This window comes from Anser anser (genome assembly GCF_964211835.1).
Source record: "Anser anser genome assembly, chromosome: 24".
Classification (NCBI taxonomy): Eukaryota; Metazoa; Chordata; class Aves; order Anseriformes; family Anatidae; genus Anser; species Anser anser.
In genome coordinates, this window is record NC_139745.1 from 7,098,139 (window position 1) to 7,106,837 (window position 8,699).

Here is an 8,699-nt window from a genome sequence, read left to right on the forward strand (position 1 = left end):
GTGCTTCAGGGCTGCAGCGTGCGGCACCAGGACATGGGGACATGGGGGATGTGGGGACATGGGGACGTGGGATGGAGCCGTTCCGTTATGAAATGTTCCCGCATCCCCACAGCACTGTCAAGGTTTAGCAAGCGAGTGGCTCCTGATCCAGATGAGATTGGGCATCACAAAGGGCTTTGTATTCCAGGAAGCCTATTAGAGATTTAAATTATACAAATGGGCTTTTTACCAAAGATCCTCATTATCTGGGCATTTTCATTTAATCCTCGGCTATTCCTGCAGCCCCTGCCCCGCGCCCCCGCCACACTCTGCTTACCTTCACCGCGTCCTCCACAGGCTGTGCAGGGCCCAAGGACAAGGACAAGGACAAGCTCCGGGGGCAGCGTGGGCCCATGGGAAGGGGTCTGCGGGGCTTTGGGGAGCCCCTGGTGGGGTTTGCTGATGCGGCCCAGGGGCTGAGCCCCTCTCGCTTTTCCCTCTCCCCTCCTGGCTCGTCCCAGCAAGGCTGAGCACCCCGGCAGGCTGAGGGGTGGCGGTGGGGACAGTGCCTGTTTGTGCAGCACTCCTAGGGCACGGTCCCACGTCACCCACGGCCACTCTGGGGTCTCCTCCTGCGCTGCCCCAGCTCCATGGCCAGAAGTGAGGGGATCCCACAGGCACAGGGGGGTCAGGGCAGCTGATGCCAGAGCCGAGCTCACCGAAGCCCCCCAGCATCCTGCCGTGGCAGCGGGGCCATCCCAAAGGCAGCACACCCTGCGTGCACACACATGTGCGGAGCTGTGCACCCCCAGGGACACAACTGCCCTGTGTCTGTGGGGACATGGGGATGCGTTTGGTGCCCCCAGAGCAGGGCATGCGGCTCCTTCTCACAGCCCCCTCCCTTCCTGCCCTGCTTCAGCCTCAGGGGCTCCACGGCTGCTGAGGAGGAGGAAGAGGAAGGGGGCATCCCCTCAGCAGCACCCCACGTCTCTCCCCGCTAAGCGAGCACAGAAATGGGGAAGGGGGCAGTGCACCAAGCAAGTGGGAGTCTGGGGAAGGAAGCTTGGGGATGGAGGGGAGGGGATGGGGGTTGTTTGCCCCCCAGCCTGGGGACCCTATAAATAACTGGGGGGTTGGTGGCACAGCAAGGTCCTGCCCGCACCCCGCATTATCCTCTCCCTCCTGCAATCCATTCCAGCGCGGGGGATTAGGTGGTTTTAGGGCCGGGTTTGAGTCAGAAATGGGATGCTTTCAAATCATCCTGCGTCAGTTGTGCCCTCTGTCACTCATGCAGAGGGGGATTAAAATAGATATGAAGATTATCGAGGGGAAGAGGCACCCCCACCTGTGGGGAGCTCAGCTCCCCCCACCTCACCACCAGCACTCTGCTCCTGGGGGGGCTCCAGCCCACAGGGCGCCTTCAGCCCCCGTGACACCAGTCTTCCTACTTCCTCGCCTTTCTGCTCACACCACGGCCCCATTTCCAGTCCCCTTCCCTTAGCCCTTTTCAATCTCCTTTCCTACAGCACATGGGAGAGGCGCAGCCGCTGTCCCGCTGCTCTCATCGCCATTTCCCTCAGTTTCCAGCCCAGACCCGTCCCAAAGCACCCTTGGGCTCGATGCCGGTCCTGTGCCAGACCTGTGCCCAGACTGTGGTTTGGGCAAGTGCTGCTGATGGGCTTTGAAATGCACCCACAGATTTCAGCTGCTCTATCAGCCGGGTCACCCCGAAGCAGTCCCTGTCCCCTGTCCTGTGCCGGGTTGGCATTTATGCCTGGTGATGCCAGATCTCCCTTGGTGGAGCCTGCATCCCCTCAGCCTCACTGAGCTCAGTACCCAGGAGGTTTTGGTGTGAATTTGCCCCATCCTGGGTCTCTCCAGAAGTCCTCCCCCCCCAGCTCCCTGCTCTGCAGCGACCACCTGCCCCTTCCCCATTCCCCGCAGAATGAGCTGGGGCCGTGGGTTTAATCACTTTATGCATGTTTATTTGTATAATTCAGAGGAGAGTGCCTCTTCCTCCCATCTGCCCCTGCCATCTGCTCCCCATGATATTTCCGAACAATCCCAGGCTTTGCAAATCGATCGAGTGGTGCAGGAACGCAGGGAAACCTGCTGGGGATGTCACCTCCGTATGGGCAGCATCTGGCACCACGGGAGCCTTTTCCCAGTGCAGGGGGCGGCTGCCGGAGGCCGTTTTGCTCCAGCCCCTGTGAGCAGGGAGCATTGAGCTCTGTATGCCTCTGGGGGCTCGTTGGGGACCCCACCCAAAACATCCCCTTCTCACCCCAAAGCACCTGCCCTGGCACCCCTTGGGCCAGCAGGAAGATGGGGGATGAGCCCGTGCCTGGGAGCTGGGGATGCCCAGCACGGGCTTCCCGTAGCCCCCAGATCTTCCACCCTGGGGGGCCTTGGGGCAGTGGCTTCCTTCTGAGGGGACGGGATGGGGACAGGCAGACGTGCTGGCAGGGTGGCACCGGTGGCAAGGAGAGAGGTGCCCCAGGAGTGGGCCCTAAAGGGCAGGGTGGGTGTGCATATACGTGTGTGCACGTGCATGAGTCTGCATGTGCGTGCATGTTTGCGTGCACTTTCGCAGCCCCATCCTGGGCCAGGAACACACCCCACACAAGTGATTTTTGTAACAGTGCCCTTGGGACCCTCCCCAGGGCCACTTCGGAGCCCAGAGCATCCTCCTGGGTCTGCAGGCACCTGAGCTGCCGGCCCCGTGTGCCTGGTACGGAGATCTCCCAGTACTCCCAGTGCCCCCAGTACGCTGTCAGCTCCCAGCTCCAGCCCAGCTCTTGCAGGTGCACCGAGCCTTTCCTGCCCTCACCCGGGGGGGCGAGCAGGGGCTGCACCCCACTGCCTCGTGGGGCAGTGCCCCGGGGCGGGGAGGGGTGCGTGGGGCCCCCCCGGGGCGGGCGGGGGCTGCTGCCGGTGCCCCCCCGCCGCCCGGCGCTGCGGCGGGCGCTACCGGCGGGCGCTCCCGGGCTGCGCTGGCGCACGGCGGCGGCGGCGGTGGCAGCTCATCCCCGGGCAGGTGGGAGCCGGCGGGACCCGGGGGGACCGGGGAAAACCGGGGGGGAAAACCGGGGGCGAGCGGGGGGGGGGGGCCGGGAGAGCGGCACGGCCCCAGCCCCGCGGGTGCGTGCCCCCCCGCGCCCGCCGGCGGCTGCAGAGCCCCCCCCGGCCCGGGGCAGCCCCTCCGGGGGGGCCCGGCACCCCCCCCGCCACGCTGCACCGTCCCGGGGGTGCCCGCTAAATGTGCCCCCTCACCCCCCCCCGGGGGCATCTTCCCTTGGGGGGGTCCCTGCAGCCCCCTCGTGCGGTGCCCAGTTTTGGGAGGACTCCCCTGTAGTTCCCCCTGCCCCGGGGGCATCTTCCCTGGGGGTGCCCCCCCTCGGGACCCCCCCCGGCTGCTGCGCCCTGATGCGGGGAGGGGGCTCTGGCTACAAGTGGAGACCCGCGGCCCCCGGCCCTCCCCGGGGCTCCGGAGCCAGGAGGAGGCATCAAATATTAACGGGGGAGGCGGAGGTGCCAAAAATAACCCCCCCGCCAGGGGAGCTGGCCCAGATCTGGACCCAGAGCCCCAGCCAGGGCTGAGTCCGGCCCCCTCCCCTCCTCCAGCCCGCTGCGCCCCCCCCCCCCCCCGGTGCCGCCAACATCGCCCAATCTATTATGCAAATGACCCCTGAGGGTTTATTACGCAAATGCCAGGGGGCTGGCTCCCCGGCACTGGCCCCGGCGGCTCAGAGGGGACGGCGGCGATGGAGGGGGCCGCATCGGCCACCGCCTCCGCCCGGGTGCCCGGGGGCTGCCAGGGAGCGCTGCCCCGTCCCTCTCCCCTCCTGTAGGGCGCAGGGAGCGGAGCCGGGCCGGGAGCCCCCCGGGGAAGCATGGGGAAGCAGAACAGCAAGCTGCGCCCGGAGATGCTCCAGGACCTGCGGGAAAACACCGAGTTCTCCGACCTGGAGCTGCAGGGCTGGTACAAGGGCTTCCTGAAGGACTGTCCCTCGGGCATCCTCAACGTGGAGGAGTTCAAGAAGATCTACGCCAACTTCTTCCCCTACGGCGACGCCTCCAAGTTCGCCGAGCACGTCTTCCGCACCTTCGACACCAACGGCGACGGCACCATCGACTTCCGAGAGTTCATCATCGCCCTGAGCGTCACCTCCCGCGGCAAGCTGGAGCAGAAGCTCATGTGGGCCTTCAGCATGTACGACCTGGACGGCAACGGCTACATCAGCCGGGAGGAGATGCTGGAGATCGTGCAGGTACGCACAGCCCCGCTGCGCCCCGGGATGCGGGCAGGTCTGGGGCAGGCGCCTCGTGCTGCTCCCTGCGCAGGGCTGGATGTCTGCAGGGAGCCGCTGACTGAGCCCTGTGGCTGTAGGAAGGAGCAGGCCCCCGGGGCAGACCCTGCTTCTTCATGTCCCGGGGCCAGGGCTTCCCCTCAGCACCCTATCCTGGGGCTCTTCCCGCTGCCCATGCGCGTGGCAGCCACCCCGAGGACCTGGTGCAGGCACCCAGGAGCTGCTCCCCTTGCCAAGACCCTGGCCCAGCAGCAGCAGCATCAGGGGGGGTGACCTGTGAGGCTGTTTCATCAACATCTTGGTGGGCATCTCCCTGCAAGAGCAGCTCCCATCTGCCTCCTGCAATCCAGCTTGCTTCCTTGGGGCAGGCACAAGCTGTGCTGGGAGCAAAATCCACCCCTCCCAGCCTGGGTACACGGGCAGGGGCTGGTCGCAGCGCAGCGAACCCCAAGCCCTCTGTCCCCCGCCTCGGGTTGGTGGCAGGCGCTCACCCTCCTCCCTGTCTCCCTCTCCCAGGCCATCTACAAAATGGTCTCCTCCGTGATGAATATGCCCGAAGATGAATCGACTCCGGAGAAAAGAACGGAAAAAATCTTCCGACAGATGGATACTAATAATGATGGTAAATGAGAGGAGATGGAGGGGATTAAGGGAAAGGTCTCATGGCTAAATCCGGGGGTCTTAGAGGGAGCCGCACGCACGCTGATTAAATGCCTCGCATCCGCTGGGGTGGCCGGGGGGAGCCCCAGCAGCCGAAGGGCTCAGCTGGCTGCAGACCTGGGGGGCTCGCCCCGTGAAAGGGGGTGGACGGGGGTGGGTCCCTGGTGCGTGTTGGTCCTGTGTGCCCCTGTTTGTCTGGCATGAGGTGGTGGCCCCCCAGGCTGAGCCATGTCCCCCCTGCAGGCAAGCTGTCACTGGAGGAGTTCATCAAAGGTGCCAAGAGCGACCCGTCCATTGTGCGCCTGCTGCAGTGCGACCCCAGCGGCACCGGGCAGCTCTGAGCCCCCCACAGCCCCCGCAGCCCCCTGCCACCCCTGTCCTGCAGCCGGACACCACCTCCCACCCCTGCCCGTCCCTGCTGTCCCCATCTCCATGCCCTCATGGCAGCAGGAGCCCGGCCGAGGCTGGGGAAGGGAGATCCAGGGGGGACATCCCCACCACTGCAGCAGCTCCTGCACCCACCTGGGAGACAGAAGGGACCCCCCCGAATGGGGACGGTCCCCCTGCACCAGAGGCGTGGAGCAGGGGACAACCCAGCATGGTGGAGCCACCGCTGCTTCTCCAACAGGCACCGGGACCCGGCCTAGGGGACAAAGCCCCGGTTGCTCGCAGCCCCCCCAGCACCCCCAGCATGCACACACTGCACGCCTCGGGGCCGGGCCAGCCCCTTCCCCACGGCTGGAGCACAGGTGGGGGCCATGGGGCGGGGGGGGGGGGTGTTTCTGGTCTTTTAATACCTGCAAAATAAAGTTTGTGTCAGTGCAGTCAGCAGTGGGGTGGGGGTCATCAATGCTGAGGGGAAAGGTCCTCCCCGCAGGGCTCGGATCCAGCACAGAAGCCTCCCTTGCTGCAGCCCCAGGCAGCCCAACACCGTGGGGATGGACTCGTGTCCCAGCCAGCAATGAGCAGCATCCAAGGTCCTGTGTCTGCCCCAGAGCTGGGCTCTGCTGTGGGGTGGGTGCTGGGACAGGGCTGGTTCCCATACCCTGCTCACAGCTGGGCAGTTTCCACACTGTCCAGGCTCAGCAAGCCCAGGCACAGCCCAGGGTCGGGGCTGTCCGCAGGGGCAGTCTGCAAGGAGACCTACAAGCCAGACGGGCTGCTCAGGGCAGGACCAGGGGCCGAGAGCTTCAGGTGGGCAAATCCTGCCCGCCCTGGGGCCCTGAGCCCAGCTGGCTCCATCCCAGCCCCGCACGGGGGCTTAGAGAGGATTCACCTTCTGCCGGCGCACCCTGTGGCAGCAGCAGTTGAGGCGGAGGAGCTCGATGGTGAGCAGAAGGCAGCGGATGCTGAAGACGATCTCCAGTGAGCCCAGCATGAGGGAGATGAACCAGAGGGACAGTGTGGAGCTCTGTGGGGATGAGGGCCATCAGGTCCCTGTGTGTGGCCCCCATCTGCAGGGCAGGCACGGTGCGGGGTGGCCACGGGACCGGCAGGACTCACGTAGACGCGGGTGGGATCGAAGGGGCACTGCCGGGCGAGCGGGGCGAGGGCAGCATCGGCGAGGGCGCAGGGCGCCAGCAGCACCCGGCCCCGGCTGCCCAGCGTGAGCCCGATGGCGACGGCCAGCCCTGGCAGGCAGGACAGCGAGCCCAGGCTGCTGCTGGCGCTCAGGGCCAAAACTGCCCATTTCTGTGGGAGGGGAGAGATGAGGCAGCGCGGTGAGACGGAGCCACATGCAGCCACCCACCTGGGGTGGTCCCCAAGCGAGGGGCTGTGGGATGGAGCCTTGGGGGGCTGCAGGGCTGGGGCTGCTTACGAGGGCTGCAGGGGCAAAGTAGCGGGAGAGCATGAGGGCAGCTAAGCCACAGGAGATCGTCTGCAAGGAAGCATGGGGAGGTCATCGACACCAGGGACATTGACATTGTCCCTGAAAGCTCAGCCCCCTCCACCCAGTGACGAGTCCCTGTGCATCTAACCCCCCCAGTTCTATGTGAGGAAGGCCTCCTTAGAGCCAGGAAGGGGGGGACGGAGCAGTGTCCACCCTGCATCCCACCCTGCATCTATGCTGCATCCATCCTGCAGCCACCCCCTGCCCCCCGTGGTACCAGCAGAGCACAGATGGCCGAGGCGGTGTTGGAGATGGCGTACTGCAGGGAGATGGCGTCCCGCAGGCTGACCACGAAGCGGAGCACGATGCCGTGGACGAGGGCTCCGGTGATGAAGTTGAGGTGCCCAACGATGAGGAGGATGAGGCCCGTTTTCATGAGGACCCTCTGGTGGCTGCTGGGATCGTGGTGGCCTGGGGAGGAGGAGAGTGGAGGCTGAGCACTGAGACTGCACAGCGCAGGGTGGCCGGCACAGGGCATCTGGGGACAGCCCCAGAGGAGGTGACGCGGCAGTGGGGACAAGGTGGTGGCAGGGTGGCAGCCGCTGGCAGCCCAGATATGCAAACCACTGCCCCAGCCGGCTCCCCTGGGGTCAGAGCCATGGTGCAGGGACAGCAGCCGTGGGAATGGGCGCCCCTGATGGGGGCCGGCCGCTTGCCCCAGCACGTCCCGGGAAGGAGCGGGGCTCCCCGGGGCAATAAGGGAGCAGCAGGGAACAGCCCCCCATGGACGGCTACCCCAGCGCTGGGCTTGGGCTCCGAGCGCTCTAATGAGTAGAGGCAGCAGCACAGGGCTGTTCCCCCGTCGGGACTGGGGCTCACCCCAGCTCATGTCGGAGCAGTGCAGGGCTGCCCTCCCTCCGTGCCTCAGTTTCCCCTGCAGGAGGCATAGCTGGAGCCACAGGCAGGGCTCAGACACCTCCCATCGCGATTACCACACCAGACCCAGACTCACCCACTTGACACATCTTCAGCCGGCCGGGATCAGGCCATCAGAGCCCCTCGGCACCCCCAGGACCTGCCCTGCGCTCAGCCCCTGCACTGGTGGCCAGAGCCATCGGGGTCCCCACGCGACTGGGCAGGCCCAGAGCTGGGACGAGGCCACGGAGCCGCTCGCCTGCTGCACCCAGCTGCGGCTCCGCTTCCCGTCAGACCAGCTCCTGGATGAGCAAAGCAATAACTCCACCTTCGCCTGCCTCCGCAGAGGGGAGGCAGGGCCCCATCCCCACCCCTGCGCTCCCCTTGCTGCCTCGCACCGCGCTGTGCTGCGCCCTGCAGGCCTCCACCCCGTGCCTGGAAGCCTGGTGCCCCATGGGGAGACCCCTCTGGCCACATCCTGCCCAGCAAAGCACCATGTCTGCCTCAAGTTGCCATAAGGAAATGTCCAGGGACCTGCACAGCCCCACGAGGCCCTTCCTGGGTCTCAGTAGGTGCTTGCTGAGCCACGCTCGCTGCATAGCTCATGGCAGACAGGAGGCACCAGCGCTTTAATTACAGGGACAGCAGCACAGCCCGGGCCCTGGGAGCTGCTCTGGGGACAGGCAGGGCCTAGGGCAGCCTCCTGGCCTCTCCCTGATGTCCCGACAGAGCCACCAGGCCAGCCCTCGGCCTCCTCAAGCAGCCCTGGGAATTCGGCTCAGCGCATGGTTAGTCCCTGTCCTTCCCCTGTGTACACAGCCCCAGCACACGGCCGTCTGGCCTAGCAGCCGTGCCCCCAGCGCTGCAGGCAGAACAAGGCTGGCACCCCTGCTTTCTGGAGGCAGAAGAGGAGATGCACCCCTTTTCCCCAGGCCTGGGACTAGGGCGGCATTCACAGACAGTCCAAAGGCAGCCACCAAGGAGAGGATTTCACCGTACACCCG

At 65.9% G+C, this 8,699-nt stretch overlaps 3 protein-coding genes across 6 annotated transcripts in view; 2 read left to right on the forward strand and 1 right to left on the reverse strand.

Moving 5' to 3' along the window:
• The window catches only part of NDUFS5 (NADH:ubiquinone oxidoreductase subunit S5), a 95,241-nt gene that overhangs the window by 44,153 nt on the left and 42,389 nt on the right, over positions 1–8,699 (forward strand). The gene's annotated exons all lie outside the window — the stretch shown is intronic.
• On the forward strand, positions 3,854–5,706 carry HPCA (hippocalcin). Its single transcript, XM_083810068.1, has 3 exons — positions 3,854–4,250; positions 4,806–4,911; positions 5,193–5,706. The coding sequence occupies exons 1-3, from the start codon at positions 3,873–3,875 to the stop codon at positions 5,288–5,290; spliced, it is 582 nt and encodes a 193-aa protein (XP_083666194.1). The 5' UTR covers positions 3,854–3,872; the 3' UTR covers positions 5,291–5,706.
• Positions 5,740–8,586, reverse strand: TMEM54 (transmembrane protein 54; the record flags this gene model as incomplete). 4 transcript variants are annotated; one of them, XM_083810038.1, is made up of 5 exons in its annotated part: positions 7,793–8,586; positions 7,058–7,251; positions 6,453–6,828; positions 6,226–6,360; positions 5,740–6,092 (listed from the first exon to the last, which is right to left on the reverse strand). In XM_083810038.1, the coding sequence occupies exons 1-5, from the start codon at positions 7,803–7,805 to the stop codon at positions 5,740–5,742; spliced, it is 1,071 nt and encodes a 356-aa protein (XP_083666164.1). In that variant the 5' UTR covers positions 7,806–8,586. The 4 variants fall into 4 exon arrangements, with proteins under 4 accessions (XP_083666164.1, XP_083666161.1, XP_083666163.1 ...); XM_083810037.1 differs by having other exon boundaries at positions 5,869–6,092; positions 6,453–6,641; positions 6,769–6,828; positions 7,058–8,586; XM_083810035.1 differs by having other exon boundaries at positions 7,058–8,586.

What these genes read in the sequence shown, in the direction of transcription:
- HPCA (XM_083810068.1), top strand. Translation starts at nt 3,873, where the DNA reads ATGGGGAAGCAGAACAGCAAGCTGCGCCCGGAGATGCTCCAGGACCTG. An exon ending in AGATGCTGGAGATCGTGCAG is followed by an intron (nt 4,251 to 4,805) that starts GTACGCACAGCC and finishes TCCCTCTCCCAG; the next exon opens with GCCATCTACAAAATGGTCTC. An exon ending in GATGGATACTAATAATGATG is followed by an intron (nt 4,912 to 5,192) that starts GTAAATGAGAGG and finishes TCCCCCCTGCAG; the next exon opens with GCAAGCTGTCACTGGAGGAG.